Raw genomic sequence first — 27,917 nt, 5'->3', positions numbered from 1 at the left:
TGGTAAATAATTAAAAAGACATAAAAACACATGGAAACATTAGAAATCAGTTTTTGGCAGGCGATCACTTTTTGACACAACACCTGTTCCAGAGCAATCGAGCACAGGTTAATAGAACTACGTTTTACCAGTGGACCGAACGTGTTACTGTCAGGAATCTATAGCATCTTGAGCTGGATTAAGACTTCAGAATTCATTTGTCTTTTTTTTTCTTCTTTTTTCCTTTCCTTGATGATCCAGGTGTCTTGAACCTTTTCCAGAAAGCATCCAGACATGAATCGACTTGTCAGGGCAAAAAGATTCAACTGTTTCCCCATTAATGGAGACTTGCATGCAGTCATTCAGTGTTTCAGGGTGTAGAGATGTGTTTTCTTCACTCGGTTCATGCAAGAAAGTCCTCTCTCACAGATGGCTGTTGATGGACTAAGTGTCAGCATTAATTTCAACAGCAACAAGATATGAGAGAGGTGTTCTGGATTCTCAGAGAGGAGATCTCTGTACAAGCAATATACTTTGCTACCCCGGTGTTCTGCAAGCCACATTTTTAGATCCATCTGCTCTTGTGGAATTTTCTCTTTCTATTCTGCATCTAGCAAACAGGCAAAATGTGTGACAAGATAATCCACCTCTTCATCCCCATAATTCGCCAACTCTTTTCTAGGGTAGGGAAGAGTGGGAGGGTCAAAAACCTTGAAACTAGAGAGAGGTTTTTCCATGCAGATTTTTAAATCTGTTGTCCATGTACTTGACTGTGTTGTCAATAATCTTCTGAATCTCTGCACCAAAGGTGTCTCTGTCTGTGCCCTCACCTCTTCTAGTAGGTCGCTGACTTTTTGTTAGCTGAGTTCCACAGTAGCAAATGCTACCATCCTGGTTCGCTGTGAACTTTGTGTCCAAGGGTTTCTGATATTCTCCTGGTTTTGTTTTCAGGCTGAGTAAGCGTGATGTGGTGCTCTCAACTAACTGATTTGTTTAGGTGTAATGTTTAGGTTTTTGTTTTTTGTTTTTTTTTGTTTTTTTGGGGGGGGGGGGGGGTGTTAGGTTTTCATGCTGAAAATCAGTACAGCACTTGGATAAGATGGTACTGTAGTCCAACATGAAATGCAGGAATGCAGAATGCAGAAACAAATTTCTCAGTCTTCATTTTCTGCACCACCCCCTTAGCCTTGGCTGCATCCTCGGCTTTGACATCACTTCCTTCTGCCATGTTCTCCATATGAACAACAGTGGGAGTGTAATTTTTTTTCCACAGCCTTCAGGCATCTCAGCCAGCTTGGAACCCACTGTGTGCTCTTCAGGCCATTGAAATGTGGCAGCTTCTCATTTAGCAGTTCACTTATTTCTGTCAGCTCTCTTCGCTTCTTTGGGGAATAGTAGTACACCTTTAAGATGGTTTTCAGTGTAACTTCAAATTTTACCAGACAGTCACAGCTTTTCACGCTACCCAGCACAGCTAGCTCTAGTTTGTGTGCCACACAGTGGATTGTTATGATGTGGGGTATCCTCTGTTTCAGTCTCCCAGCTACTCCTGTTTTCTCACCCATCATCACTGCAGCACCATCAACATTTGCACACACTATTTTCTTTTTCCACGTGTCTTCTGTGATACCCATGGTGTTCACTGCTTCTCAATAGCCTCTAAAATACCTGCAGCATTTGTACTCTTGACTGGCTGAAATTTGATCATGTATGTAGCTATGTCACTATTATCTCTCACATACCTGACATGAACCAACTCCTGTTCTATTATACCAGTGTCTGTACTGCCATCTGCAAGAATGGATAAGAACCTGCTTTCTTGAATTTCCTTTTTATTCTAGTCTCTTGAAGTTTGTGCTACTGCTCCAATAAACTCTCTGCAAGCATGGTCATTGTGGAACCAAGATCTAGGCCATTTGCTATTTGAAGTTTGCAAAGACTGCTAAATTTTGCCAATGGTAGTTCACTCTTTACCACATAGTACGCAGTTCTAAACAGCTTTTTCAGGACTTCTTGTTGTGCTTGGTTTATTTTTAGCATGTTTTTTGCAATGGGTGTTTGTTCTGGGAAAGATGCTGCAGACTGAGCACCAATGCATTTCTTGTGATGCAGAAATTTCTCATGGGTTCTGATGGGGTCTTTCCTAAAATTACTGGTCCCAACACACCCGGCAGAACATCATGTTATTCACCTTGTCATATTCCAGCCACAGAAATTCTTTTGTCCATGAAACCAAAAAACTGCGCTTTCTTTTTGCCTCGTAGTCTGATTTGTCGTAACTTTTCCGCTTTGTGGTAGGCCTTTCTTTGCCTGTCCCTTCTTCATCCTGACCTGTCTTTTTTGGCTCAGCAGAACTAAAATACCTGCGTAAATCCATTTGTTTTTACACATTGTCAAGAAATATACTCTAAAACACTTCTTCAGTAAAGACTCAGAGAAGAGAAACACACAGAACTTCTTGCTAGCAAGGGCAGCCTCCAGAACTGAGACTCGCACTGAGAAACTGCCCCGGTCTTTATTTATACTTCAGTAAGCATTTGTTCCTTACATTGGAATGTGGAGGTGTACGTGTGTGTGTGGGGGGGGGGGTCCCATAAACGACTTCCCTTAACCTGCTGGTCTGGAAAATCCAACAGTTCATCCATATGTAAAGAAGGCACTTAAACTAAAACTGACATAGCTACGTTAATCCTACCGTAAAACAATAAGACAAGCTACGACCTCTCTCATGCTCCTATATGTGGGGGTGAACACCCTAGAATGTTACAGACCTCCTAGGATGAGACATTCTTTCAATATGCACAAAGTTCTACCCATAATGTAGTCATATATTGCTTGGCTGAGAGCGGGCCATGTTCGAGTAGTGTTTTTGTTTTGTTTTTTAAATTTTTTTACTCAATTTCTATCTGGGATTAATGCAGTTTCTCTGATTCTAATTGCTGGAAACCCAAACAAAACACGTAATTAGAGGCTGTAATGTAAGGGTCCTGTTAATGCTGGTGGCGTCATTTACATAATGGACCCAGAGCCAGCAGTCCACAGGCAGGAATGCATTTCCGACACCACTTCATAAGAAGAATGTAATGTGCGAAACTTCAGTATGTACTATTGCTGTGTGATTTTTTATTACTATTAATGAAGGATACTCTCCACCGAGCTAACATTGTTAGCTGGTGTTAGGTGTGGTTAGTTCACTGCAGACTGTTAGGCCGTTTCTCGATACAGTGGTCCCTCGTATTTCGCGAAAGTTACATTCTAAAAATAACCTGAGACAGGTGAAATCCGTGAAGTAGCCAACTTCATTTTTTACAATTATTATAGATGTCTTAAGGCAGGGGTGTCAAACTCAAATACACAGTGGGCCAAAATTCAAAACTGGAACAAAGTCGTGGGCTAACATTAATATTTATTGAAAAAAAATCTTCCTCCAGATATAAGAATGAATCTTTTCTTATGGACTCATAATGGACTTATGGACTGTTTGCTTTTTTCTCTGGGCACACAAGGTCACAAACTTTGATCATTCGCCTTTTCACAAACTCTCCCTCATTGAAGGGCCGGGCTGATTTTGCGATCTCTGCTACCACAATAAAACTAGCCTTTACAGCAGCCTCACTTTGTGATATGGCTTTTTTGAACATAGTCTGTTTTCAAACAAAACTTCTTTTCATCTCTTCTGTTTTCCGACGCCTTTGAATCATGTCCAGGTTCAAGAACCTGGACATTGTCCAGGTTCTTGTCTTGGTGTGTCGTTTCATAGTGTCGTCTAATGTACTCCTTGGTTATAGCCACATTAGCTCCACATACAAGACAAATAGGTCAGTCTTTCACATAGGTAAACAGTAGGGGTGCAACGATACACAAAATTCACGGTTCGGTTCGATACTTTGGTGTCACGGTTCGATATTTTTTCGATACAAAAATTTTTTTCATGCCTTTTTAATTTGTCATTTATTAAAATTATAAATATATATTTTAACTCAAAAGTACAGTTTTTAAATTTAACCCTAACCCTTTTTGCGTGTTTTTTATTTTGACAGCGAATGCGCACCTGCAGACCACTTATGTGCAGCCCTGGTTATTTAGCTCGTCATATTGCAGCCACAGAAATTCTTTTGTCCATGAAACCATAAAGCTGCACTTTCTTTTTGCCTTATAGTCTGATTTGTCATAACTTCTCCGTTTTGTGGTAAGCTTTTCTGACCTGTCTTATTTGGCTCAGCAGAACTAAAATATATATCCTGCTGCTTTTACACACGCACTCACATAAGCTCAGAGATTCTCTGCGCGATCAACCTCTCACATGTTTAAGCTTGCTGCGGGAGATTTCACTTGTCATGTTTGCATAGTAAGCTAACGATTAATAAGACGATGTCAGAGGAATTGGTGCACAAATTATCATCACTCACAGATCAGTGCTGTCGCTCTCTATACACAGTTCGCACGATTGCAAAGTGAAAGCAAAAAAACAAGCGCAAATTCAAACGCGATTTCAATGTCACATATTGACAGTGGCTCACCGATGCCAATGACATAATTACCCAGCTACATTTCTGAAAGAATGCAAAAGCATTGACATATATTTTTCCTTCCTACAATAGGCCGACGGGCAGGGCAGAGATAGATTTTGGTAGCCCGACTGAAAAAAATCTCTAGCACCGGGACGTCGGGCTAGAGATATTGCGAGCCCTGTATCTGATTGAGGAATCACTCATCTTTGGAAAAGAGAGTTTATTACAGAGAAATGTCTCTTTCCAAAATAAAAGCTATACTATCCGCTTCTTCTGGGCTATATTCTCAGCAGCATAAGGAGAATCATGTGCTAACAGCTGTCTAAATGACTCGGCTAAAGTTAGTAGCATGCTTGCTGTTTTTGTCTTTGCACTAGGATGTAAATGTGCAGTCATATTCGTTGTGTTCCCACTAGTGCTTTCAGGTTAATCTCGTTGAAATGACCTTAACGCCACAACACGGCAAATCTCCGTTAATGAGCTACCGCCGATCGCCCCGTGCATGGGGCTAGACAGCCAACACATTAACGAGCTAACTGCGCTAACACACTAGTTCCCACCCATGTAATTGAGCATTGCATGGCACATCCAACATACTGTTTTACTTTAGTCCATGACTCGCTTACCTTCAGGGTCATACGTCACATGAAAACCAAAATAATTCCAAACGCCAGATCTGAATGAGGGTGGGGGAGGTCCATGTTGCAAGGAGAGCTTAACTTCTGTCTCGCTAGCTTGCCCTGCGCTCTTCCTTCTGACTATGCTGTCTGTGTTGAGCGCTCAGTGGATCTGCGCTCGACAGTGCAGCCTAGGCGGAGTAGTCGAACGCAGATTCACTGAGCGCTCAACACAGACAGCATTGTCAGAAGGAAAGTTGATAAAATAAATTACAAATGTTGTATTGTTCGATACATATGCGTACCGAACCGAAAGCACTGTATCGAACGGTTCAATATCGATACGAATATCGTTGCACCCCTAGTAAACAGATATTCTGTCTCCCACCTGTTCAGAAAGCTCCTGTTTTCTGCCTTTCTTTTTGCCATTTTGGGAGAGGTAGCACGGAAGTATTTGCACAGTTGCTATGGCTACAGTCAACATGTCTCAAGGCTTTTAAACCCCTCACTACACACTTTGTGAACATTTTCACACTTTTCTCTCTTGTTTAAACACTCTCAAAGTTCAAAGCTTCGTAGAAAAATAAGTCCAGTATTACAGAATGAAACCAAAGACCAAGCCCTGTTTTCAGGTCCAGAACATGGGAATAGAGCACCTGCGAGAGAATTCACCATTAATGAATCAATGTATGGAAGTGGAGGCAGTGGAAGCAAGAAGAATGAGTTGAGTAAAGTACTTATCTGACGTCTACCTGGATTATTGAGCATGCATCAAGATACTTATCTGACGGTTTTGTTTCGCTTAATAAGCCTTATAATTCAGTGGAGAGGGTGCGCCTCATGGTCCAAAAAATACGGCAACTTCTACCTTCCTTTAGAAGTCCAACTTTTTGTGCAGTGGTTTCTTCCCCTGCCTTTTGGGTGCTACGCAGGTGACTTTGCAAAATGTTTCCTCGACAAACACAATGCGCTGTTAACCCCCCCCCCCAAAAAAAAAACATGCAAAATTGCATACAAAAAAAAGCCTCAAAACAGCGAGGCCGCGAAAAGTGAACAGAGTTATAGCAAGGGACCACTGTACTCAGGTACGCGAGTCCGGACTCACAAGGAAGCCCAAACTTCCCAAGAACGCAGCGTGATTGTTCTATGGCATTGTATGGCAATGTACATGATGGCATCACTGCTCTGGAGTTTTTACTGCCATTCCCTCTTAATTTAAGTTTGAGTAATATTTGCAATGGAAATTACACATGACATAAAAAAAAATTGCACACAATGTAGTAGATTTCTTTAAGAATTTTTTTTTTTTAATTATCTTAAGCACTTTGCAAAATTTGCTTTTAAATATCATCTGTTTCACAATGTCTAATAAGCTTCATACAGTTAACCACACTACATGACTAAAACACAAGCTTAATCTCCCTGAATAAACATAGTACACATGTATGCCTGAATAAAAACAAACAAGTGAGATGTTAGAACGCTTTTATTTTTATTTTAGTAAATATTCAAACTTAAAATAAACAGCTGGAGTTTGGAAGAGACTTGAATAAATATTTAAAATATAATCTGATCATTTTTGGAGCAGCCTTCAGGATCTCCACATATTAACATGCTTTTTTTAGACTTGATGGATAGCTTTAACAACCTGCTAGCTACAAATATTCATTTGCAATTCCACATGATTATTAACAGACAAAAAGAAAACATATTAATGATACAGAAATAGTTTTCTATACAAGATCACTGCAAAAAAGTGCAGCCTTACCTGATGTCCACCATACTGTTACTCATTTTATATTAAGATTTAAAAATCTAGTTGGTATTGCTATAGCAAGTAGCCTTCAGTAATAGTAATGTAACACAGCAATACTACATTCATGTAGCTGTAAAACCCATGACAATATATTAAGTATTCCAAAGTATTCAGAATACATTACTGTCATTGAGTAATTTAACAGATTATGTTACAAAATACATTTTGGGTAGGGGTGGGTTTTGATCATTGCTTTCTCGATTAAAATCGATTGTAGCTTGGATAACGTGATATCGATTCATTAAAATCCTGAATCGATTTTTAAATATACATTAATTTTGCCCGAAACGCCAGACTCTCAGTTTAAACCTCACAAAATTTCAACAACCACCAAACAGCTAAAACAGTAAATGAGGGCAGGTAAACAGATTCTGCACAAAGATGTAAACATGCACTGTCGGCTGCTGTTTTCTTTCCTTTTACATACTTCCGACAAGAAATACCAATTTCTGTGTTCAATAGGCTACTGAACTTTGTAAAAATTATGCAAAATTGCAATACGCTTAGCTGTGTCTCTAATAAAACCTCTGTAACTTTGCTCTGCTTCACTTCAGCAGTATCAGGTAATGTTCATAGGTTAATTAATGGTATTCTTTCATTTTTGATCTACTGCAGAATAGTTAAGGTCATCTGCTATAAAATCCCAGGCAAGGAAAATCGCCTTCATGTTTTTCTGTGTTTTATCCTCAGTTACTTTGACACAAAGGCATCTGCTGTGATGCTTACACCTTTGATAAAGTCTCACAAGTGTCAGCTTTCTTTTTATAGATATAAAAATATGGAAATGTACTGATACGTGATAAGAATTATAATATTTCTGATTGTCTGATGCAAAATTTCCCCAATTCAAATCAAATCGTGGATCGATTCAATTCAAGACCTTGTGAATCGGAATCGAATCAATTCTAGAAATCTGTGACGATACCCAGCCCTAATTTTCGGCCATGTATTCTGTAATGTGTAGTGGAATACATTTTAAAAATAACCTTCCTAACACTCCCTGCAGGTTTTCGACATCACCCTGGGTTAACACACCTGAATCACATGATTATTTCATTACCAGCCCTCTGGAGAACTTCAAGAGATTTTGAGTACCTCATACCTCCTATTCCAAATCTCTTTGCCTACCAATATAAAGGGAAGGTTAAATAGGAGAATTGCTAAGGACTTAAGATAAGAAAAGAGAAGAGAGACCCCTGAGAATTGGTAACTTCATACAATTGGAATGGCTTTACACTCATCTCTCATTAACGATATGACGTAAGATGTTTGCCATGTTGAAACTACAATGTGCTGGAGAAGGACTACAAAACACATCTTAGTTCATAACGTGTTCTAACCCTGTTGTTGAACAGACTGTTAAAATATCCTTCATTACAGAGGCTGGAGTTTTAAAGGAGGAGGAACATTTAGGGTCAGATTTACTGATGTCTGCGGAGCGCAAAGTCTTCTTTCTGTTAAAAATCTGCTGTATGTATTAAAGATGCTCATAGTCAGATTGTGATTGAAAGTTGTGAACAGTAGGATCTTTGGACTTGTGCATATGTATTTGTAAGCCTTTCACTTTCAACAGAAGAGTATTTAAACAAGTCACACAATTCTGAGCACATTGTTTACTGCAAATTGCACAACCTTAACACGGAAAAAATTGCCCTGCGAGACACTTCCAAAAATTGAAGCATCTCGCCATTTTCAGAGACAAACATTGAACCTGAGCTCACACTGGCTTATTTTGGTTAGCACTACAAAGGAGAGCCAACACTTCAGACAGTGGTGCTTAGACAACAACCTCATCCTGAACATCCACAATCTGATCCGGAGTTTGTGCTGATGATTAATGACACAAACACGGTTCTACGTACAGCTGGTTTGTTTTATTCTCAGAAGAAAAAAAAATACAAAAAAACAATGTTTAAAACATAATCGTACCAGTGCACACCTGAGCACTGACCTCTGCCTGTGTCCTTTTGTCAATGTTTGTTTTCACTTCATAAAGGTTTCATTTAAAATAAATAAATAAATATGAGCACTGATGAATGTCAGTGCTAAACACCTGTAGCACCTGTCTCACCTGATCAAACAATCAGAATCACTAACTGTGATATTGTCACTGAAGAACTATTGTTGGTGGATTGAGCGCTTTGATTGGTGAATTGGCAGGATGCTGGTTACTGCAGGTGTCTGATGCTCCAGGTTCAATGTAGAATCATCACCTGTCTGTTTCACCTGTCACAGATGAGGACGAAGAAGACAGCAGTGAAGAGGACGAGAAAGCTGAGGAAGAAGAGAACTGTGAAGTGCATCCTCCCTCAAAAAGATCACGAACCTGAAACACCTGAGAACACTTTCACATTGATTTTTCTTTTTTTAAATTGACGACACAATAAAGATGTCAAGGTAAACAGTGTTTCATGTGACTCATTAAATAGAGAAAAGTACCACATTTCGGAGGAATCCTGCTCACCGATTGGCTGTGAGGTTTTCAGTTAACCTTAACCTAAATAATGTATCAGGTAACCATGGCAACATCACTGCATTGTCAGTAAACAAATAACTAATGCAAATAAAGTGACTCACAGCCAAGCAACAAATCACAACACATTACTGATGTCACAACAGTAAAAAAAAAAAAAAAAAAAAAAACAGAGGGGAAAAAGACTGGTTGCCACTGGTGGGAGGGGCTTTTTTCACAGGGTGCTGTGAGTCTGTACTGAGAGCGGCAGAACTTCCTGTCAGGCCGCAATCAGGGCAAAACTTGTAGGAGTGTTTAAAAGGCACACAGGAAATGACATCACAAACTAGTCCTGCTGTCATCCCACCCCTCATCACGTGGGAGGCTCTCTGATTGGTCGTCCCCTACGTGTCAATGAGCGATCCTGCTGCCCTGTGATTGGCCAATTTGGCGGCATGGCGGCGGCTGTACAGAAGGGCGATACAGACAGGAAGCACACAGTATCCAACAGCGCGGGGGTCCGCCCTTGTGCACGAGAACAAGAAGAGAAAGAGCTGCAAGTATGGCAGCAGGAAGATCAATGCCCACATCCACACAGGAAGTAGTGATCCATGGACAGTGATAGCAGGAGGTGGAGCCGATGGGCTGGTACCTGCTCTCTGCACACGTTCCAAACTAAAGCTGTGGACCTCAAAGATGTAGTACGCCGCCATGACGCTGAGCAGCAAGTAGAAAGCCACACCCACCCATCCCATCCTCTGACGGAAGTTCATCATCCTCCATACTGCGGAAGAAACAGATTAAAAATCAAAACAAGATCAACATTCATCAGTGCTCTTATATCCAGTAACAGGTCAGAGGTCATTACATCATCCAAAAGAGCAAATCAACAATCAATGTTAGGATCAATGAAATAACTACTCCATCAGTGCTGAGATAAACAATCTCTGCCCCTGTCAATTTCAATTCCATCTGATTTAAATCTAAGAAACAGTTTGTCACTGGAGACTGCAGGTTTTAATGTTCAGTTAATAATAATAATAATAATGGATTGGATTTATATAGCGCTTTTCAAGGCACCCAAAGGCACACAATGCCACTATTCATTCACTCTCGCATTCACACACTGGTGGAGGCAAGCTACGGTTGTAGCCACAGCTGCCCTGGGGCAGACTGACAGAAGCCAGGCTGCCATATCGCGCCATCGGCCCCTCTGGCCAACACCAGTAGGCGGTAGGGTAAAGTGTCTTGCCCAAGGACACAACGACCAGGACAGAGAGCCCGGGAATCGAACCGGCAACCTTCCGGTTACAGATATGCTTCCCAACCCCCTGAGCCACGGTTCCCACCTTAGTCAATTCACTTTTCATCTAATCCAGGTGTGGAGAACTCCAGCCTCAAGAGCCAGTGTCATTTAGGTTTTAGATATTACCCTGGGTCAACACACCTGAAATAAATGATTAGTTCATTACCACAACTCTGGAGAACTTCAAGAAATAAAGAGGAGGTAGTTTAGCCATTTAAATCAGCTCTCTTGGATCAATGACACATAAAACCTGAAGGACACCGGCCCTCGAGGACTGGAGTTCCCCCACCCCCGATCCAATTCAAAGTATGCCAACATGTAGCTCCGTGCACTAATTTACTTTAACAGAGAGCTGTGGTTTCTGCACCAGACTATTCATTTTTCTCTAATCCAAACTGTGCTAGCATGTAGCTCTGCGTCTTTGTTCTGATTTATTTCAACTTAGCGCTGTGAGCTTTGTACCAGACTCCATTCATTTTTTATCTGATTTAACGCCTGCTAATAGCTGTGTGTCTTTGGCCCTCTTTCCTGCTGCCATAGATGCTCGCACGGCTTCCCTGTAGATGACACACTGAGCTGCTTCCTACCGGCCTCCATCTTCCTCTCTGCCTGTTAGCTCATGTTTTCTTACCTTCCTTCGCGCTGATATTTCAAATTAAAATCCAGCTGCAGGATCGTGTTTTGATCGCTGTTGTTCCCGTGAAGTCTCGTCTCTCTCTTCCGGGTAAGTCACCTGATGCCAAAGGATTACGTCATGTGTTACACAGTGCCGCCTGCTGTTTAAACAGCGTCATTACACATCAGCGCGTTAATACTACAAGTCAGTATGAAATCAAATATAACTGCATACAAACTGATTTTAATCATTTTCATGTTCGTTTGTCTTTGTTCACTTTTACTTGTTTCTGTGGCAGTTTGGATCCTTCATTGAATAATCTTATAGTTGAGAGTCTCAGATGATAAAATTCAGCTGATAATTTAATGAAATTTCATTAATTTAATGAAATCATCAAATATAAGCCATCAAGTTCTTCAGTGTCCTAATCATAAAGCTGTGATATTGATCAGTCTGTTCTCTCACACAGTTGGATTTTAAGACAGTTTTTCTTTGCCTTCAAACAGCCTAAACTTTATTAATATAGCAGCTCATTTCCAGTCTGACAGACCCAAACATTTAAAACACAAACACTTTCATATAGGGTGTTTCCTCTCACACTGATTTACCTATAGCAGCCATTACTTTCATTATGTGTGTAACCTCTTCCATCACCAGGCAGTGAAAATTGGCTGGTAATGGAAGAGTTGACTTTGAGGTGAAGCAGCATCTGATGAGGAGCTGGGACCGGGTTAGGACTGCTTCAATGTGGACCTTAAAGTTGCTCACCTGGAGTGGGACTGAAGTCGATTCAGGATGATGCTGGTTGTTTTCCTGGTAAAGTAATATTTTGTTTCTTCCAGGCTAGATTTAAGGCCCTTTCACAATAAAACAGAATCGATTTACATCAAAACATCAGTAAACAGTCAAATCAATTAACTAATCAACAGTCTTTGTTAGTGAGGTACAGAGACTTAAACACAGAGATGAGAGGTTGCTGTGCTGTCAGCTCAGTAACAATTTATCAAAAACAGCTGACAAAACATCTGTTCACCATCACCACTGCTTCTCAGACTAACAGCAAATCTTTGTAACAGTTCACAAATCTGTCTAGTAACAGACTGAAAATGCTCTCACTGTACACTAATGATGCAATTCTGTTCATCTGAACATTACACTAGAGCACTGCTAAATTATGAGCTTATCAAGATATTTCAGAATATTCACTCAAACAAGGTGAAAATGAATGAAGAAACCAGATTCCAGTTTAACGTGGAATAATTTAAATATTCAGGGACAAAAGTATGATTAAGAACCTACAACTCAATAATGGATGGATGTATCTTCCTTTTAAAATGCTTGGTGAAGTCAGATTTGTTTTATCAATTTATGAACAATTAATGATAAAAAAAACAGTTACTTTGGGAAATAAAGCTTCTAGACTCATTTAAAGAAAATTAAACAAATAATTTCAAACCTTGCAAAAAGCAGTTTAGATAAAGTGAAGTCAGGAAAGCTTTGGACATCTTGTCTGCTTCTTCGGGATATTAACCCTGAGCAAATCAGAATATGTTTGTTTTTGTATTTTTTTTTAATCATTTCCCCGTCAAGTTGATTTTTTTTTTGTCCTTCCACAATGTCATGAGTTGAAAATGAGGATCACAGTCTTTCTCCTTGTTTCTTTTGTCATTAAAAAAATAATTATTTCTATTCTTTCAGATTATTCAGAACAAGAAACCTTCAGATCCTCAAATGATTCCTGGGTAAATATGCAGGCCTTGCATTGCTTGATCAGAAAGACCCTCTCAGTCTCCATTTAGGTGGGAGTCATTAGTGAAGACCTTCAGGAGTCTCCCCAGATGATCAGTCTCAGTGCTCAGTGGTAACTTTATTGTCCCCAATGGGAAATTGATTTGCAGTATGTCAACACATCAAACAACACACACACACACACACACACACACACAACCCCCCCCCCCCCCAAAAAAAAAAAACCTTTGAGTCTGGACTTTGAATCACTCAAAATCGGTCAGAGACAGTTCAGAGTCATCTTGGCTGTTTAGGCCAAGTCTTTGTGCCCCCTGGGGTTTGACTTGTGGCATTTATTTATTCAAAATCCAAACTAAAAAAAAAAAAAGGTTCGTGCAGCATTAAGAGTGGATTACCACTGCTGTCTCCAGCACCATCAGGGTACCAACTTAAAAAAAATAAAAATAAAAATCAGAGCTAATCAATAACTCTCAGTCAAACCATCCAGATTATAAACATCAGTCAATCTACATCAACTCCTGATGCTGCAGGAAACGGATCAGACCCCCAGGGAGTGGCAACTTCTTCAACCAACGGCGACCAACCAGGTGAAGAATCTGCAGCCTGCAGAGCTGCAGCAGTGGGCGCGGTGGAGCTGAAACAAACAGACTGGTTAGCCTGGAAACACACTAGAATAACTATTAACACTGAAATCAGTAAAATTGCAGAAGAATCAATTATCACTCTTTGATTTACCCGCTTTCTCCTTTATGCAGGTCCATTCAGAGTAACTGTCCAGGTGTTCCATCAGTCTGGAGCAAAGAGTCACATGGCCGACGTAATCCAACAAGACATCAATAATTGGCCCCGCCCATCGACAGATACTGGGGACGGATATCATCTCACAGAACTGTCAGTCCGTGAGTGTATCAAACAATTAGTTACACCTTAACTTTATCGTGAGGTCACCTGAAGGCCGTACTGTGATTAGGCAGTAAGGTTTTGCCAGGTACTTTCAGGTATTACCCAAGCATACAGCCCAACTGCATGCACTCAGAGCTAGATTCAGATAACCTGGCTTATGTACAATGTTAATGATCACTGTTAGATAATAAAAAGTTATCCTGGATATGTCTTTAAATGTCCCCTTTTCACACACATTAACAAAGTTTTTAAATACCCCGTTTCAAACAAGGCCACCTGAGTAGCTATGGTAATGGTTTTGTTGTTTTGATTTTTACCTGGATTTGTTTCATTTTACCAGATAAACATAAAATTAAAAGGAAAAATAGAGGTCACCTGAATGGCTCTTCTTGGGACAGCTTGGTCGATATCATGGAGTTCATCCCTCTCTGTTCGACTGGTTTTGATTGGTGGGTGAGGACGACTGCCATACACACAATTGAAGCAGGAAAGGGCATTGCCTCCATGGTCTAGCAGGTACTTGAACATAGGCAGGTACTTCATTGAGAACATGTACACGGCAGGGAAAGTAGTGGGGTGGGTGGGGATGGTAGCATTGATCTCAGCGCCGTGTTCTACAAGCAGTGTGATGGTCTGGATGCAGCCCTGCCTTGCTGCTACCATCACAGGCTTGAACACATCCAAGTTTGGGTTAGCGCCAGCAGTCAGGAGCATTTGCACAGCATCGATGTTGTCGTTGATAACAGCAAAGTAGAGTGCCGTACTACGGCGGTCCTCGTACAACCTAGACCACTCCTCTGATAGTTGGGTGTTGACATCGAACCCTGCCCCGATTAGAGTCTCCAGGACATCATCACGGTTACGCTCTGCTGCCATGTGCAGAGGGCTAATGCCAGTCCGCCGGACTCTGGCCTTACTGGTGGCTGGGATCAACATGGAGACTATGCTGGGAACAGGAAACACCTAGCAATTAGCCTAAACTGATACACCTTAGTCACGCTTACGGACAGAAACACTTGGTCACTTACGATCAGAAACAGCTGGGGCATTTACAGTCAGAACAACAATGGCAACTCACAGCCAGAAACATTTTATCCACTTACAACCGGAAACACCTCGGCCCTGTACAAGCAGTAAAACCTAGTGCCCTTACAATCAGAAACACTTCGCCACTTATGGCCAGAAACATTTTGGCTACTTAGCACCAGAAAAACCTGGGTCACCTATGACCAGAAACACCATGGCCAGAAAGAATGCCACTTGTGCCCAGGAACATCTGGGCCACTTGTGGCCGAAACCCCATCGCTACTTTGGTCTAGAAACACTGGGAACACTTAAGGTTAATGCTGTTGCTCCCTAAAATTGCTCCAGATACCTAATACCTGGATGAGTCAAGGTAGCCACACTTAACACAATGCCACTATTAAATACCAAATTAACTCCAGTGAGTCTGCACAACTCGGTAAACATTTCATAGTGTACCTACGTGTCACTTCCTCTCTGGGCGGCAACATGAAGAGGTAGCAGTCCCCTCTTTCCTGGTTTGTTGGCATCAGCATTCTGGGAAATGAGAAGCTCAACGACTTGTTCATGTCCATTTTTAGTGGCTTCATACAGAGCTGTCGCGCCATCAGCTGCCTGGCTGTTGATGTCAGCACCTGCAAAATGGGAGATGGGGTGGGGTCAAAGGTGGAGTTAATTCAGTGGCAACAGAGGTGTTCAGTGTGCAACAAGTTCATTAACCACGTTATTTACCATGTTTGAGCAGAAAACGCAGCGTGGCGAGCTGCCCACTCTGAGCAGCGGTGAAGAGTGGTGTGATGCCATACATGTTGCTGATGCTGTGTTTGGCACCGGCCTTCAGGAGCATCTCACAGATGTCCAGGTTGTTTCGGCTAACAGCTTCCTGTAGTGCTGTCCACCCTTGAATGCAGCGAGTGTTCACCACTACTCCGTGGTTCAGCAACACTGCCACAATTGCTGGGTTGCTCCTCTCACAGGCTACAGATTGGAAAACACATAAAAGGGACATCTTGATACATTCTCAATTATCCAGGTAAGTAAATCTCCAAAAGTAAATCTCCAAAAGTTGATTCTGTTGTTCTGAACATAGTGTTTTCGGTCTTCCACTGAAAACGCTACGTCCAGATGAACAGAATCAACTTTTGGAGACATAAAAGGGACATTTCACCCAAACAAGAATCAGATGCAGTTGATTCAAGCTGAGACTCATGCTGGTATGACTGCTCGGTCTATGTTTATAAATTGGCAATCTCCAAAATATAGTCCACGTAGATTAAAATTTCATGCAGAGCTGGTCAAATTGGTTGTTTTTAGTGGCTTGGTGAAGCTGTTCCTACTGGATGTCAAAGAGAGTCTAATCTCCTAATTAAAACTTATGAAGATGGGATAAAAATCCTACATTTAAAAAAGGTTAGGACCCTTTCATCCATTTGCATCATCATTTCTGTTTTTCTTTGGGGGGGTTTCTCTTCTCCATGTGTGTCCTGTCTCTTTTACCTTTGTACAGTGGTGTCTCTTTGTCATAGTTTGGGATGTCAGGATCAGCTCCTCTTCCCAGGAGCACCTCAACGCATCCCAGATGCTCTCTACTGACGGCAACCAGCAGTGCTGTCTCGCCATGTTCTGTCCTCTTGTTGATCATCCCAGGCTGAGCTGCTCAAACCAAAGACGGTATTGCAGGTGTGCTCAGTTGTTCTCTGTAATTTTGAATAGGTGAACCTACCTGACAGCAGCATGCGCAGACAGGTTTCCTTGCCGAACCACGCTGCCTGGTGAACTGCCAGCCAGCCCGGTTTACTCGGCAACATCAAGTTTGTTCCTGGGCACATTGCAAGTGCTTTCACTCTGCTTGTATCACCTTCACGGATTGCTTTGAACAAAGGTTCCTCCTCCCTGCAGTGACAAGACCAATCAGCCAACTGGAACACCTTGTTCAGAGGTGAGTCAAATGGATGTACATGTTAGGAGCAGAACTAAACTCACTCTTCAGGTTCGGGACAGATGTGGACCAGACTGCCATCATGTCTGCGATATGCCACCATCCTCTTCCCAGAACCCGTGACAAACAGACTGATTGTCCCATCAAATGTCTTCCTGACGAGACAGCAGCCAATTAGGACACAGTTCCAAAAAGAGAAAGCAATCAGAGCACAGTCACAAAGACAACAGCCAATCAAACTACAGACAAGGAAACTACAGTCAATGAGAACACGAAGACAGGATTTGCAGCCAATCAGGACACAGACACAGAACCTGCAGCTAATGAGAACAAGGACACAGGGTCTGCATCCAATCAGAACACATTCAATAACAATCAATCAATCACTCTACATGCAAACTCATCAATGATCCGAAGCTCTAAATATATTCAACTATCCACATACTTGGTCAGAAGAGACTAAGAATAAAAATGGAGGCTACTCACGGATCAGGAGGCTTTTGAGGTGGTGGGTTTGGTGAGCTGTAGTGTGCTGTGGTCTGTGCTTGAAATGAATTTTGAGCTCTGTAGCTGGGCTGGTTTGTGTTTATGGCTGGGTTCAGTTTGTCAGGACAATGAGAAGGCTGGACACAGCTGGGGGTACTGGCACTGATGGTGTTGTTGGCACTGATGGTGTTGGATTCGGTGGTGTTGCCATGTGTGTCAGTTAGGCTGCGCTCAATTGCAAGCTGCAGCAGCTCTTCTTCACTCAGATTACTATAGAGAGAATAATCGTCAGAAGTCAGACTGGAAGCAGATGATGTGGAGCGAGAGATCCTGGGTCCTGCCATGATGTCACTGTAACAAATGGGAAGTGACACCAATCAGATATTTATTGTTTCTAACTTAATCGTTTTATCACGTAAAGAAGCTGCAAAGTCTTTCTGAACATACTTTGTACAAACTCAGTGTTTGATGATTTAAAAAAAAATAAAAATAACTACAACAAGGTTTACCTGCAAGCTTAAAAGCATGGAAACTCAAGCGCCCCCATGTTCACTACCAACAAATACTGGACAAACAGCTGCTAAAGACATGCTGGTAACACTTGGAGGCAGAAAGTGTAATATAGTTCAAAGTTCAAGTTCACCAGTTTAACCAGTTTGTGAAGCATTAATCTCTCAGATTATTTTACTGTTAAAGTTTTGTGTTTTTTACAGATCTTATCATCATCTGAGAACAGCTCTGATTGAAGTTGGTGGCACACTCACAGCGATCATTTTCATCAGGAGAAGAGTGGAATTACCCACAAAAAGCACCTTTTAATGTGTGCACTCAGAGCCTAAAGCAGACAGCCCAGCTTAATGGAGAAAATTAATAACAACCATCTTGATGGCCAGATAAACAAAAAGAAGGAAACTGAGATAAACAATGAGCCAGAAAAACTGAAGGTCAGATTTCAGTCTAACAGCTTCAGTCACTGAAGTTGTTTACCACTGTCAGAAATCCAGTGTTTCCCTTGAGTTTCAGCTTCGTCCTTTCCTCCGTCTGTTCTCCAGCTGTCTGTCTGTAATCTAGTCTGACCCCAGCGTGGGGGTGGGGGTGTTACTTAAGTTTTATTTTAGGAAGCTGCTATCAGAGCTTGTTGACCGGTCCACCTCTTCACTGCTCTAATGTTGCAGGTGGAGTCACATGAAGCTGTATCACACAAACAAATGCTGAAGAGCTGTTTCACAAACTGGATCACCCCCAAAATAATCCCAGACCTGCTCAGAGCTACAGATTAACTTCAGTTTTAACTCTTTTTCTTTTTCAGGATTTTGAAGTTGCTTCATTTACTAAGGTACATCACAATGTAGCAGACCTAACTTGCTCCAGGGCATCTTATTTTCCTAATTAGAGACTCAATGGCAGGAAAATTCCACTTACTGACCAATCAGACCTCAGGAAAAAAAAATCACTATTCCTAGATGATCCCTTAGAGTGCAGATTGCAGCAGGGACTAGAGGTTTTTAGGAGCGTCTAAAGATTCTTAGTGAAACTTTATTTCTGTTTTTTTCCTAATGGCCAAAAATGTCATTTAAAAAAAGATTTAATAACTCTATAAGCCTGACCCAAAAAGAACTAAGTATAAATCTCCACCAGGACTGCAAGTGAAAGAATAAAAACTGTTAGAAACCAATCAGAAACATTACTTACCAGAACAAACAGCTGCCATTATCCTCACGATGGAGTGTCATAGTAATAGGTCTGCACAAGGCAAGAAAAACATAACCTTCACCTGTCAAGGATTGTTAAAGAATAATTCTCTATATGCAAGTGTATATTTAACACAAGTATGTACGTTTTTCTGTGCCTCAGTGCTTTCTATGTAATATTTATGCTCTGTTGAACACATCAGATTGCAACCTCTGGGGTTAGTATCATGTCCATACTCTGACCTGCAGACTGGAGCAGCCAGGGATCAAGCCACCAACCCTCTAATTAATACATGGCCTTTTCTATCTCTTGTGCTACAGCCACTACTAGACCATATTTAATGCAAATGTTTACGTTTTAAAAAAATTTGTGTTTATATCAGTGAAATTTTAGAGCTGCCGTGACTGAAATCCAAAAACTTTCCAGAATGAATCCCAGATCTGTCTCAAGTTACACCAGAGTTTTAACTTCAGCTCAGTCATAACTTTGTTTATTCAAAAGTCTCCACACAAATCCATGGATTGTTATCACGGCACGCGTGTGCGATTGTGTTATTTTTAGACTGAGCTACTGAGAGTAGTAATACGATGGCACCTGTCCAAGATGGCGGCCAACCAAACCGGTTTGACAACCGGTTTGACGGGTTTCGTGCGTGTGCGCATGCGCGTTCAGTAATACGATGGCACCTGTCCAATATGGCGGCCAACCAAACCGGTTTGACAACCGGTTTGACCGGTTTCGTGCGTGTGCGCATGCGCGTTCAGTAATACGATGGCACCTGTCCAAGATGGCGGCCAACCAAACCGGTTTTACAACCGGTTTGACCTGTTTCGTGCGTGTGCGTGTGCGCATGCGCGTTCAGTAATACGATGGCACCTGTCCAATATGGCGGCCAACCAAACCGGTTTGACAACCGGTTTTACCGGTTTCGTGCGTGTGCGCATGCGCGTTCAGTAATACGATGGCACTAGTCCAAGATGGCGGCCAACCAAACCGATTTGACCAGTTTCGTGTGTGTGTGCGCATGCGTGTTCAGGTGTGGAAATACCACAGGGGATCAGAGGGGTTATATGAGTTTGTGTTTTTAACGGGGTTTTAATTTAATCAAACCATAGGGTTTTTAATTAAACTATTTTTATCACTTAGGTGTATCGCAACATTCAGTTATGCATGTGTTCTTAAAAGCAATTCTTTGTTTCTTGTTTCATTCTTGGCGGAGTGGAAGCTGTTTTGGTTCACAGTGCGCCTTAACAAAGAGGGTGTGCTCTAGTCAAAAGTGTTGGTAATAGTGTTTTAATCACACTAATTTTCTAAATCTGACAATGTCTCAGCTTGCAGGCATGCATTTTATTTTATAAATGGCGCAAATGGGAATTTCTTCTGAATGGGTGATGTCAGCATGTTCACAAGCGTTTCATTTAATCAAACCCCTAGTTTTAATTTAACTAGTTTTTACACATCTACTGGGGTTTCTTTCCAGGGTTGATGCGATCATTTTATTTAAAAATCGGGATTTCGGAATGTTGAACTAAGAGTGAGACAAAGCCAGCTAGTTTTTTAACACAGTAAATGTCACAAATAGCATTCAGTCCTTTAGAAAATAAATGCTATAAGCAGCCAGTATCGCTCTTTTCAAACTAATCGTCTTTTAAATACACTCATTTTGTGATTCCGGTGTCAACACCTTGCACCGATGCAAGCATTTTATTTATTTAAAAACGGATCAAACGGGCCATTTCTTCTGTAAGGGGTTTTCATGGTTTCAGAGTAGTTTTTAACACAACAGATAGTCGCAAATAACATTCAGCAAACGCTACAGTGATACTTCTAAAACGCTGCACACAATGTCGTCTTTTCCCCCAAAGCAACCAGTATCGCTCTTTTCAAACTAATCGTCTTTTAAATACACTCATTTTGTGATTCCGGTGTCAACACCTTGCACCGATGCAAGCATTTTATTTATTTAAAAACGGATCAAACGGGCCATTTCTTCTGTAAGGGGTTTCATGGTTTCAGAGTAGTTTTTAACACAACAGATAGTCACAAATAACATTCAGCCCTTTAGAAAATAAACGCTACAGTGATACTTCTAAAACCAGTCGCCCAGACCCGCTCCAACTTTTCAACAGCTGGCTAATTGTTTGAATTTGTTCAGGATTGTAAAAGCCCACCGCGGGTATCACTAGTTGAGAGTACCATGCGAACAAGGGCCCAGCCTATTGTTTAAAGTGGCCGGTATTGGCTCTTTTTGTAATTCCTCGACAAGGTAAATGGGGCAGGTGTACCAGTCGGGTGGCGACCCCGCCTATTGTCTGAAGTATCGGCTCCTTTGTAATTCCTTGAGAAGACAAAAGCCCTGAAGGGTCTCATTTAAATTGATTGGAGACATACCTTTTCTTTTTGGAAACACCCACCCTATATAAAAAAAACACGCTCAGAGCCCGAAACCCTGAGCCATTTACGCCTCAAGATTCGCTGCAGAGCACACCATTTTCTTTGCGATCATCAACACTAACATCGTTCTTTATAACATGGCCATCGTAAACGGTAAGTAAAACAAAACCTATTATTGGATTTTTAAAAAGTGTTATGTTAACATATTATAGGATATTCAAACTATTTTTTTTCGGGAGAACGGCCCAGGGCCCTTTTCTTTAGAAACGGGCGCTTTTACAGCTGGAACTAGTCCTCTAACAGGCACAAGGTGTGTACAGCATTACTGGATTTTAAAACGTATGTATGTTTTAAACTAGCGATTGTTTTAAATTATGTAATAACGTTTTTGTTTGTTCCAGGGTTAACAAACTGAGCAGGAAAACATTCAGACACCGCAACCACAGAGCCCAACCTTACATCAGGTGTGTATACAACGGGATGTATAGTTGTGTATTATTTTTTCAAAAGAAAAAAAAATTTAAAAGAGGTTTAAACAATTACAAATGTTCTAAACTGACCGTTTTACACCTACAGAGCCACGCCAGAGAACCGGGTGTGTGGAGAAGCAGGACCATCCCGAATAACGCACACTACAAGGTAAGCATAGGCATATATAAATTAGATAAAAAGAGATAGAGAGGGAGACACGCTTATTCAGTTTGAAATGGGTACATGTATAAAATGTTTTAACACATGTCTATCTATCTTCACAGACTGCAGAACAGCACCCCTCCTCATAATGATCAGGACACCGTACGATTCCAGACGTTTTTGGAATGTTTAAGCAGTATCGACCTCCCAGAACAACAAAAACCTGGAGCTTTGTGCAACAGTGGAGAGTCAGAACAGATCTTCATCAGCGAACCTGCAACACCCCCGAGTGAGTGGCTACCTCGCGATTTCTCTGATGTTTTTGAGTACAGTATATCAGATTTTGATCTAGTTCATATACCCACCACCCCAGAATGTGACAGAAATAGCATTGATTCACGCATAGATTTCGAAGAAGGCGGCATAACAGACTCTCAAATATCACCGGCGTATGATGCTTACATGAAGCTTCCAGACGCTCAGCCTGCTGAACAGAGTCATATAGCTTCAATAGCTGATAAATTATGTTTGATTGAAGCTAGACTCAATCAATACCACCAAGAAGCACAGGTACAAAGGCAACAGTTTACCAAATTCATAAACAAAGTGTGTAGTACATTAGACAACATCTGCTATGTTCTATTTAAACCCAGATTCCTTTTATAGTTTGCAGTGAAATTTCTTAAACCATTGTTTAATGGGACAGAAGTACAAGTCACTCTTTACTAACACACTGTAGATAAGTTTATTGCTGAACGACACAGCTAGCAGTCCCACACACTCTTTAGATTTTTGAAGTTTTGTGTGTGATGGTTTTGCCTCTCACACCTTACCCCTTTCTCCCAGTATCACAACAGTATGACTCCCAAAGTACGACAAACAAGGACTCTAAACTCAGAACAGAAAGATACAGTTGAAAGATTAGTGATATCTTTTATGATGCGTAATAAACTACACCCTCTTCTTCTCTGTATTTATGTTGTTTGTGTGCGTGCGTGCGTGCGTGCGTGCGTGCGTGCGTGCGTGTGTGTGTGTGTGAATGCCTTAGAAGTCAAAGTATACATTAGCCATACTTACAAAAACATTTTTAATTTCATTTAGAACTGAGATTCTAAGTTGTAAGCAGAAATCGTATGCTCAACCAGGAGTATGTTTCCCCACTTTCACAATGCTGAGGCATCAAATCCATGATCCAACAGATGGTTTGTCACACGTGGGCGAGAAGGGCAAGCCAACCCTTACTTACACAACCTCACACACTATAGATTTTTAAAGCTCTTGTGTACAACGGTTTAGCTAAAGATATAACTTCTACTTTTGATAAAGATCACTCCCTCTGCATATTTCTTAAGAAATGAAGTGTCTTTACTGGGATATTTATTGTCAAACTATGCGATTTTCCAAATGTGTGTGGAGTAAAATGTTGTGACCAAGAATCATTCAGGATTAACAACACAAACTGTTTTGATAGCAGAAACAGTCTGTCTTATAGTTCCCATACTTTACCGCTAGTTTTACAAACACATTCTTCTTCATATCGGTTTAATTGGTTTTTTATGAAACTGATTTTTAATAGTACAACCAAGGTCTAACTTTTCCTAGCTCCCCAGTATAAATGCAAGAATTTTGCAGACTTTATTGAAACTGTCACAATTTAACACTCAATGCCATAAACAGAGTTGATCCATGTTTCTATGGACAGTGTTTCATACATCAACAGCTCTGAAAATCACTTTTAAAGTAATGTAGAACATGATCTCTCTCACTCTCAGCGTCTCTAAAAAACCCAGCAAACTGACAATCACCTCTAAACAAGGGGTCAGTTTATAGGCTTTTTGTTTGTTTGTTTGTTTTGTTTTTTATCAGCCGCAACACCATGTAATGCATGGATGTTAGACTCTTTCACCAGACCATGTTGCTAGCCCAACCACTAGGCTCAGGGTCTCTGAACTCTAACCCTGGCTCTGGCTGCCAAATGTGCCTCTGACCCTCTTGTGCCTGTTCACCACCAGACTAAGTTTGTACTCTCACCTACTAATATTATTTTATTACAGGGCAATATTCAGCTAGGTTACTACTTTGACTTTCTTACTTTGAGCACATTTCCGAGCCCATACATTATCAAACTTTTACTTGAGTATTTCTGACACCAGCTATACTTTTACTTAAGTAAAAAAAAAAAATGCCTGCACTATCGGTGTAAAGCTGTCTTTAATTCTTTAACAGTTCATGCAACAATTATAAATTAAACCTGCACCACAGCTAACTCTTTTTAATAACCAATAACAGGTGTATTTCTTAGATCTACAGAAACAGCCAAAACACTCTGCTTGTATAATGCCATATTCTCTCCCAGCGTACCCTTGTCTCACAACAGGGTGATTCCCAAAGTACGACTCAATAAACAGAGACTCTAAAACCAGAACAGAAAGATAAAATTGGAAGATCAAAGATTAAGGTTTGTGTTTTTATAGCACAAAGTAAACTGTCCCCTTGTCTTCTAGGCCTTTGCGTGCGTACCTTAGAAGTCAGATTATACGTTAGTCATACTTCCAAAAACATTTTGAATTCCATTTATAACTGAGATGTCAAGCTGATATCAGACATCTTGTGCTCACCAGGAGCATGTATCCCCAACTTCAAAACCTTAAGGTGTCAAATTCACAAACCCAACATGGGCTCATTCAACACAGGGGCCAGAAGTGCATGTCACCCTTTACTGACAAACTGTAAATAAGTTCAATACAGGGCAACGCGGCTAACAGCCTTGGAAACGCTTTACATGAAATAAAACTTTTTAGAAAACCCTTTACAAGAATAAATGTGATGATCTGTTTTACCTGAATCAAATGTATTAGTTTGTTTACTTGAAATAAAATTTATTTTGGAAACCCTGTACATGAAGTAAAAAGTATCATGTTGCAAGTTCTGGCTTTAATATTTCCAGCTGATAAGGAGACGTTTTGCATTTCAAACGCTACATATCCTACCCGCCCTTTAAGATCATCCCACTTCAGGATCACGCCCCACCTTCTGTTATTTTAAAACAAGACCGCCGTCTCATTCCTCCAAAACCTTTTTTTTTTTATCTCAAAACAGCGAGAAGGATGGACTCTGCACCCCTGCGTCACACTGAGGAGGAGGACAGTTCCTCGGACGAGGGCTCATTAGTACCTGACACGCCCGGTTACTATAGCCCCTTGGAGAAGCAGCAGCAGCAAGCCGTCGAGCTTGACGGTCGGGCATCTTCTTTATTTATCGATACCGTGAAAACAGCTGTGTATCACCTAGTCAACCTAGTAATCAACAAGTACCTCACTGACAAATGCAACGGCTGCAAGTTTGATCACCCCAGCCAGAGACAGCATGAGTGTCTGCAAGTGTTGGTGGATGACTTTTACGCTGAAAATTATTACAGCATCAGAAAAAGACTCCTCACCCCTCGCTTCATTCCTTCCATTCAACATCTGCTGATTGCCCGCAACATCAAAATGGACGACGTCAAAGTCCGCATGGTGGCGGAAACTCTCTTGCACGAACTGAAATCGGTAAGGAAAGTCTTTGACGCCATCGCCGAGGCATACCACAATCTGGTGGGGTTGGACGTGGTGAAAATCGGGCAGCTACGGTTGGTCACAGAGTGTTACAAAGGAGGCTGCTAATGTTTTCTCTGAAAGACTGATTCTTTCCAAAAAAACAAAAAACGTATTGTACCGTATCTTTCAAACAGCTACCCTGCTTATTTTTTCAAACATGCATCCAGATTTTTTCTTTCTTAAAACATGTAACCTGCATTTACCACATTTTTAAAAGCATGTATAATTTTTCAAACATGTATCCTACATTTAGCGCATTTTTAAAACATGTATCCTGATATGGCCACCCTTCCAAGGCCCTGACAAATTACCCGAATCACTATGGGATAAGGATGGCAGCCACTATATGACCAGCTTCTTAAGATAAGAAACATAAACTTTGTTAACGGTATACCCGAATCTCTTGCTGATGACACCCTTCTGCCCACAGAAAAGAACAATTTGTTAATTATAGACGATGTAATGAACGACGCAGCTAACAATTTAGAAGTACAAAATGTGTTTACAAAGTATGTGCATCATAGGAATTTGAGTTGTATATATCTAGTTCAGAATTTGTTTATTCAAGGAAAATCCAGTAGAACCATTTCCTTGAACACTAATTACCTAATATTGTTTAAAAATCCGAGAGATAAATATCAGGTTATGCTTTTAGGTAGGCAAATGTTTCCGGGTAATACTAAATATTTTATAGAAGCGTTTAATGATGCCACATCCACAACATACGGGTATCTTTTAATAGTCTATAAAGCTAAGACCCCGGACTATTTAAGACTCAGAACAAATTTACTATCAGACCGTCCGGTTGTTTACATTCCAAAACAAAAATCAGCAAAGAGGTGAAAGGATGTCATCACGCATGCGGAGGAATCTGTCTCTGTTGGAGATGATATACAGGGCTCCTCCTACTCTACGCAGAGTTATTATTAGTAATTCAAATTTAGATTTTATCAATGCATTGTGTGAGATAGCCTTTAATGTATTGCATGGTAACATTCCACTGACCAATCAGCAGTACAAACAGCTAAAAAAGAAAAAAACAATAATCAGACTGATTGCAGACAAAAAAATAAAAACTTTGAAAAAGAGAAAGACAATCAACCAATCTGGAGGGTTTTTACTGCCGTTATTAGGGGCTGCAATCCCTTTCATAACCAGTCTGATAGCAAACAGGTGAAAATGGAACATGTGCAAAAGATGTTTTTGGTACCCCAACATCAGTTGGACTTAATAAAGCAACAGCAGCAGCAGCAGCAGCAAACAGGCAGCATCAGACAACAGTCTCAGCACGAGTTGGATAAGGAGATGTTACAAGTGTTACAAGATTCTGACATAGATGTGTATGAGAAGGCTAAAAAATACAGCGATATTCTCCAAAGATACCTTACCCTTGTGAGACAAGGTGCCCGTGAAAAGAATGTACTGTCTTTATCATTACCTGAACAATTTAACAGGGATGTGCAACCCCAGTCACCGGACACATCGCCTGTTCATGGTGATGCCGGGGTGAGGGATCTTGTTGCGGAGAATGTTTTAACACACATACCTAAAAGGAGTAGGAGGAATGCAGAACTTATTCTATCAGCGGTGAACCGTTCGCCACACTTGATCTCTTACAATGACAAAGGCGAAATTGTTGTTGATAAACACACCATCCCTGGTTCACACATTTATGATCTAATTAAAGCCGTCACAACCACACACACACCTTCTGAGGGTTTGAGACCTATCGGCTGGACAGAGTTTTTAAAAGCTTTCTCAGATTTAAACATACCGTTATCAGCCATATCTAACACAGGCATACGTAAGACCGTCGCCTTGTATAAAACCGATCACACACTGTCTGAAGACCGTGGTTTTTTAAAACACACACCAAAAAAGAACACCCCCGGTGGACCGCTGCGACATAGTACACTAAAAAAAATAAAGAATAAAAAAAACAAATTAAAGGGGGGGTCCTGTAGAGTGGTTGGATTTTTGAATTCAGGTTTTTTTTTCTTATTGCAGAAATTGTTTTTCTGCTAAAAATATTTGCTGTTTGGTGTTTTTCTACTGTTATGTTTTTTTTTTTTCACTTATTGCTGCTAAATTGTTTTGTTTTATTTTCTTTTATTACTGTTAAATATTTTATGTCTTTTATTACTGGTTAATGTTTGATTTCTTTTATGTTTAAACAAAGTATGTTATGAATCTATATATATATAT

The 27,917-nt window shown here is 40.8% G+C and overlaps 4 protein-coding genes and 1 long non-coding RNA gene across 9 annotated transcripts in view; 3 read left to right on the top strand and 2 right to left on the bottom strand.

The window, feature by feature from the left end:
• The window catches only part of LOC146652913 (uncharacterized), a 10,895-nt gene extending 1,329 nt beyond the window's left edge, over positions 1 to 9,566 (top strand). The window contains exon 2 of the mRNA XM_085381353.1: positions 9,159 to 9,566. Coding sequence (XP_085237479.1) covers positions 9,159 to 9,253 — 95 coding nt within the window. The 3' untranslated portion in view covers positions 9,254 to 9,566. The remainder of the gene's footprint in view (positions 1 to 9,158) is intronic.
• lyset (lysosomal enzyme trafficking factor) lies at positions 9,467 to 11,426 on the bottom strand. Its single transcript, XM_085381352.1, has 2 exons — positions 11,313 to 11,426; positions 9,467 to 10,159 (listed from the first exon to the last, which is right to left on the bottom strand). Exon 2 carries the CDS (start codon positions 10,149 to 10,151, stop codon positions 9,780 to 9,782), a length of 372 nt encoding a protein of 123 aa, XP_085237478.1. The 5' UTR covers positions 10,152 to 10,159; positions 11,313 to 11,426; the 3' UTR covers positions 9,467 to 9,779.
• On the top strand, positions 10,088 to 14,520 carry LOC146652911 (uncharacterized). The gene is made up of 7 exons (XR_014907508.1): positions 10,088 to 10,228; positions 11,222 to 11,405; positions 11,955 to 12,113; positions 12,996 to 13,039; positions 13,577 to 13,697; positions 13,802 to 13,945; positions 14,290 to 14,520. It is a non-coding gene; the product is annotated as an uncharacterized LOC146652911 (long non-coding RNA).
• Positions 13,291 to 18,481, bottom strand: asb2a.1 (ankyrin repeat and SOCS box containing 2a, tandem duplicate 1). Of its 2 annotated transcripts, XM_085381342.1 has the most exons (10): positions 18,385 to 18,481; positions 17,398 to 17,748; positions 16,956 to 17,066; positions 16,696 to 16,865; positions 16,470 to 16,625; positions 15,705 to 15,950; positions 15,436 to 15,607; positions 14,325 to 14,895; positions 13,782 to 13,935; positions 13,293 to 13,680 (listed from the first exon to the last, which is right to left on the bottom strand). In XM_085381342.1, the coding sequence occupies exons 2-10, from the start codon at positions 17,739 to 17,741 to the stop codon at positions 13,553 to 13,555; spliced, it is 2,052 nt and encodes a 683-aa protein (XP_085237468.1). In that variant the 5' UTR covers positions 17,742 to 17,748; positions 18,385 to 18,481; the 3' UTR covers positions 13,293 to 13,552. The 2 variants fall into 2 exon arrangements, with proteins under 2 accessions (XP_085237469.1, XP_085237468.1); XM_085381343.1 differs by lacking the exon at positions 18,385 to 18,481 and having other exon boundaries at positions 13,291 to 13,680; positions 16,956 to 17,062; positions 17,398 to 17,458.
• On the top strand, positions 16,497 to 27,917 carry LOC146652909 (uncharacterized). 4 transcript variants are annotated; one of them, XM_085381349.1, is made up of 6 exons: positions 16,497 to 16,652; positions 16,872 to 16,911; positions 21,885 to 21,947; positions 22,060 to 22,122; positions 22,239 to 22,405; positions 25,216 to 27,917. In XM_085381349.1, exon 6 carries the CDS (start codon positions 25,224 to 25,226, stop codon positions 25,776 to 25,778), a length of 555 nt encoding a protein of 184 aa, XP_085237475.1. In that variant the 5' UTR covers positions 16,497 to 16,652; positions 16,872 to 16,911; positions 21,885 to 21,947; positions 22,060 to 22,122; positions 22,239 to 22,405; positions 25,216 to 25,223; the 3' UTR covers positions 25,779 to 27,917. The 4 variants fall into 4 exon arrangements, with proteins under 4 accessions (XP_085237475.1, XP_085237476.1, XP_085237477.1 ...); XM_085381350.1 differs by lacking the exon at positions 16,497 to 16,652 and having other exon boundaries at positions 16,816 to 16,911; XM_085381351.1 differs by lacking the exons at positions 16,497 to 16,652; positions 16,872 to 16,911 and adding an exon at positions 19,072 to 21,793.

This window comes from Rhamphochromis longiceps, linkage group LG15 (assembly GCF_057381845.1).
Source record: "Rhamphochromis longiceps isolate RC_006_pf linkage group LG15, R_longiceps_female_GT1.1, whole genome shotgun sequence".
Lineage (NCBI taxonomy): Eukaryota > Metazoa > Chordata > Actinopteri > Cichliformes > Cichlidae > Rhamphochromis > Rhamphochromis longiceps.
The sequence above is the reverse complement of the archived record's forward strand: the minus strand, read 5'-3'. Positions and strand labels throughout refer to the sequence as shown.

What these genes read in the sequence shown, in the direction of transcription:
- LOC146652909 (XM_085381348.1), top strand. Translation starts at nt 22,219, where the DNA reads ATGTCTATCTATCTTCACAGACTGCAGAACAGCACCCCTCCTCATAAT. An exon ending in CGAACCTGCAACACCCCCGA is followed by an intron (nt 22,406 to 25,215) that starts GTGAGTGGCTAC and finishes ATCTCAAAACAG; the next exon opens with CGAGAAGGATGGACTCTGCA.
- asb2a.1 (XM_085381342.1), bottom strand. Translation starts at nt 17,741, where the DNA reads ATGGCAGGACCCAGGATCTCTCGCTCCACATCATCTGCTTCCAGTCTG. An exon ending in GCGTTTTCTGCTCAAACATG is followed by an intron (nt 15,608 to 15,704) that starts GTAAATAACGTG and finishes CCCATTTTGCAG; the next exon opens with GTGCTGACATCAACAGCCAG. An exon ending in TCCCAAGAAGAGCCATTCAG is followed by an intron (nt 13,936 to 14,324) that starts GTGACCTCTATT and finishes ACGGACTGACAG; the next exon opens with TTCTGTGAGATGATATCCGT.
- lyset (XM_085381352.1), bottom strand. Translation starts at nt 10,151, where the DNA reads ATGATGAACTTCCGTCAGAGGATGGGATGGGTGGGTGTGGCTTTCTAC.